Source organism: Aricia agestis, chromosome 18 (genome assembly GCF_905147365.1).
Source record: "Aricia agestis chromosome 18, ilAriAges1.1, whole genome shotgun sequence".
NCBI lineage: Eukaryota > Metazoa > Arthropoda > Insecta > Lepidoptera > Lycaenidae > Aricia > Aricia agestis.
The window spans coordinates 9,321,959-9,325,342 of NC_056423.1; the positions used below are offsets into that span (position 1 = coordinate 9,321,959).

The 3,384-nt window shown below is 33.0% G+C and overlaps 1 protein-coding gene across 1 annotated transcript; it reads left to right on the forward strand.

Moving 5' to 3' along the window:
- The first annotated feature begins 1,385 nt into the window (after window positions 1–1,385).
- On the forward strand, window positions 1,386–2,946 carry LOC121735906 (copper homeostasis protein cutC homolog). The gene is made up of 3 exons (XM_042126903.1): window positions 1,386–1,634; window positions 2,034–2,069; window positions 2,192–2,946. The coding sequence occupies exons 1-3, from the start codon at window positions 1,491–1,493 to the stop codon at window positions 2,756–2,758; spliced, it is 747 nt and encodes a 248-aa protein (XP_041982837.1). The 5' UTR covers window positions 1,386–1,490; the 3' UTR covers window positions 2,759–2,946.
- The last annotated feature ends 438 nt before the right edge of the window (window positions 2,947–3,384 follow it).

The following is a 3,384-nucleotide window of genomic DNA, read 5'->3' on the forward strand; positions in this document are numbered from 1 at the left end:
CGAGAGAAATGCGTAGCTCGATTTTTATTCGGCGGTATCCGCTTTTCTGACATTTCACTAGATTTAGTTTAGTGAAATGACATATCACTAGATTTGTTTAGTAAGAAGACGTAAGAAACAAGAATATTCGGTATCTACCGCGATTTCGTGATATCCCTAGGGATTTCGGGATATCCCTGATATCTTCTTTTCCCTGCGATATATATATATATATATATATATATATATATATATATATATATATATATATATATATATATATATATATATATATATATATATATATATATATATATATATATATATATATATATATATATATATATATATATATATATATATATATATATAAATATAAAATCTTTACATATATGTACTACATACATAATTTTATCATTTTGTGCAAAAATGCATTGCCGGATGCTCCGAAATAATGCTCAACACTTACTGTAGTCTATCGCTATCTTCCTCAATTTCACAAACAAAGAGCATGCGTACTCTCTTTCTTTCGACGATTGAGCGACACACAGCTGCAATGCTGCGTCCTTTTCTATCGCACTGGATACGTTCCTCGGACCTCTCTTTCGCACGTATTCAACCGCACGAATTTTACATTTTTTAAAAATCGACAACCGGGATTTAGCACCAACTTTTTGCAGCCAACCTTATGTCATTATATTCATAATAAAATTATCTTTATTTTGATATAAGGTTTATCGCGTAACTGGATCGTTGCAAATTACTAGTATCGATTTACCTGTATATACCTGCCTACCTGATAATTGCACCGGAAAAAAAAAGTCAACCCAGCGTTTGCATATTCTATGAGCTACATACTTTCGATTAGTATACAGTTTTTTGCGTAAGGGAATGAGTGTAATGTTTGAAAAAAAAACATTTTTTAATTATTAATTAATTACACTTTGCACCAAATTTTTCAGACAACCTCCTGTAAATAAATTTTTTAACATATTTAATTTTATAAAAAAATCATTTTCATCCCGTAATACGATGGGTGAGGGTCGTTCTATGGCCGGATCTTAGACTATTACAATAATTACATATTATTTTATTCTAAAGTCTAAACATTCTTAACTTAAGATTACGTAAAACTAAATTATATAAAATATGTGTTTGAAAGAGTTAGTTGAGAATTTATTTATTTACATAAATGAAAACCATAAACAAAATAATTTTTTTAAGAAGACAAATGTTCAACTTCCAAGACTCCAAAGTCCAAACTAATCTGTGCTCCAAACAGCTGATCATACGTAGTATCTCTTCATAATCTGTGAGCTGATCGAAAAGCTGATTCTGACAGGTACGGTATGTTTTTTATTTACGGCCTGTCGGCATTTAATCAAAATATATATACTTACTAGTAATCTGTGCATATAATTTACGGTACATGTACTTAACTAGGTTCCTTCATGCACTCCTATTTACTTTCTTGATTATTCGGCTATTAATATCATGTTTGTTTCTACAAAATGAGGCTCGAGGTGTGTATCGATAGCTTGGAATCAGCGCAAAACGCTGTACTTGGTGGAGCTGATGAATTGGAAGTATGCAACATACTCACCGAAGGAGGTCTTACTCCATCCCCAGGACTCGTCGCTGAAGTTATAAGTTTTGTAAGTTTTCATCAGTTACGGTGTTCATCCTACACAACTACATTTACTTAGATTCAATTTAAAAAAATTCTTTAGCTGGTACAAACTTAAAAGTAAACTATGTACCTGTTTGGAACCTGTAATAAAAACTATAAAAGAAACTGTACAAACTGTACAAATACGAAATAGGCTTATGCTAGAAGCCAAAGAGGATATAAACTATGTAACACTAGAAGCTGTTTCTTCCAGGCAACCTTATAAAACTAAAATAATTGTATATTTTGACAGTATACCAAAGTTATAGCATGGATAAAGCTAATTTATGAAATCTTTTGTTCTAGCCTTGCTAATAAATATAATGGCTAGTGTTTTATTCCCTTAACAAACTGTCCTTACTAATACCACTGTCCAATGTTTCAGGTTAATGAGGAGTATCTGAAGAATAAAAATCAGCAGGTACTATAATTTTATTTTTTAAACTTATTAAAGCTTAACATTATTAAAAAAGCTGAGCTCTTCAAACAAGTTCTTTTTTTAGAATTCTATCTCTAAACAATGTTTTCCTATTCTGTTTTCAGAAATGCAAAGTTAACATCATGATAAGATGTCGAAGTGGATCTAATTTCTGTTACTCAGCGCAGGAGATGACAACAATGCTAGCTGACATAGAATTTTACAAAACAATGGAAATAGATTCATTTGTATTTGGAGCATTAACTAGTGATAATGACATAGATGTAGAAAACTGCAGAAGAGTTATAAATAAAGCCCATCCCATTCCTGTAACATTCCATAGAGCTTTTGATATTTGTAAGGTACCAGAGGAAGCGATAACTAAAATAATTAATTTAGGATTTAAAAGATTACTGACCAGTGGCCAGAAGATATCGGCTTCAGAAGAAGAAGCTAAAGAACTGATAAGAAAGTTACTTCAACATAAAATAGAAATCATGCCCGGAAGTGGGGTTTCATACGAGAATGTTATGGATTTCTTCAAGTTAGGTTGTAGAATTGTGCATAGCTCTTGTAAGGCCACACAGAAGTTGCAATGTGGTTCTATCAGCATGGGGTCACCAGAAGTATATATCACTAGTTTTGAAAATGTCAGAAAAATTAAACAGATTGAGTTTCCTGTCAACATATGAATTTATCAATTAAGGAACCCTAATGTATGGAAGCAGCTGACTTCGCGTTCCTGCAAGTTTCCCATCAACAGTGGCCAGCGAGTTCTCAGAATCCCGTACAATAGGCTATTCTTTTAGGTCCCCATTTTAATCCCAGAACCATATTTACAACATTGTCGCTTCTTAATCTCACATCGATTAGGGCAGTCGCTTTAGGATCATTTATTTTAAAATTGTAATTTAAAATACTTAAATAATTAAATATTTTTTGTTTTTTTTAAGTCCTCAGACTGCTGCAAACGTAATTGGCGCAGTCCTCGGGGGTAGGATACTCGCGGGCCGGTTTGCTTGAGTACAGTCGCAAACTCGCAAATTCGCGTCGCGTTTGCGTGCCGCCCGAGTGGCTATGCAGTTCGAGTCGTCTACCCAGAACCTACATGTGGCAGTTCGAGGACCAGAATCCAGCCATCGATTCGAGCCAGAGACGGAAATGCATATGATATCCACGCTGATACTCATGATAATACCCCTGGCATATCTTAAAGAAATTCTTAATCTCACATCGATTAGGGCAGGCGCTTTAGGATAACTAATTTTAAAATTGTAATTTTAAATTTTTATATAAATAATAAAATATTTTTTTAAGT

Coding starts and splice junctions, on each gene's coding strand:
- LOC121735906 (XM_042126903.1), top strand. CDS start 1,491: ATGAGGCTCGAGGTGTGTATCGATAGCTTGGAATCAGCGCAAAACGCT. Junction 1,635..2,033: donor TCGCTGAAGTTATAAGTTTT/GTAAGTTTTCAT, acceptor CCAATGTTTCAG/GTTAATGAGGAGTATCTGAA. Junction 2,070..2,191: donor TGAAGAATAAAAATCAGCAG/GTACTATAATTT, acceptor TTCTGTTTTCAG/AAATGCAAAGTTAACATCAT.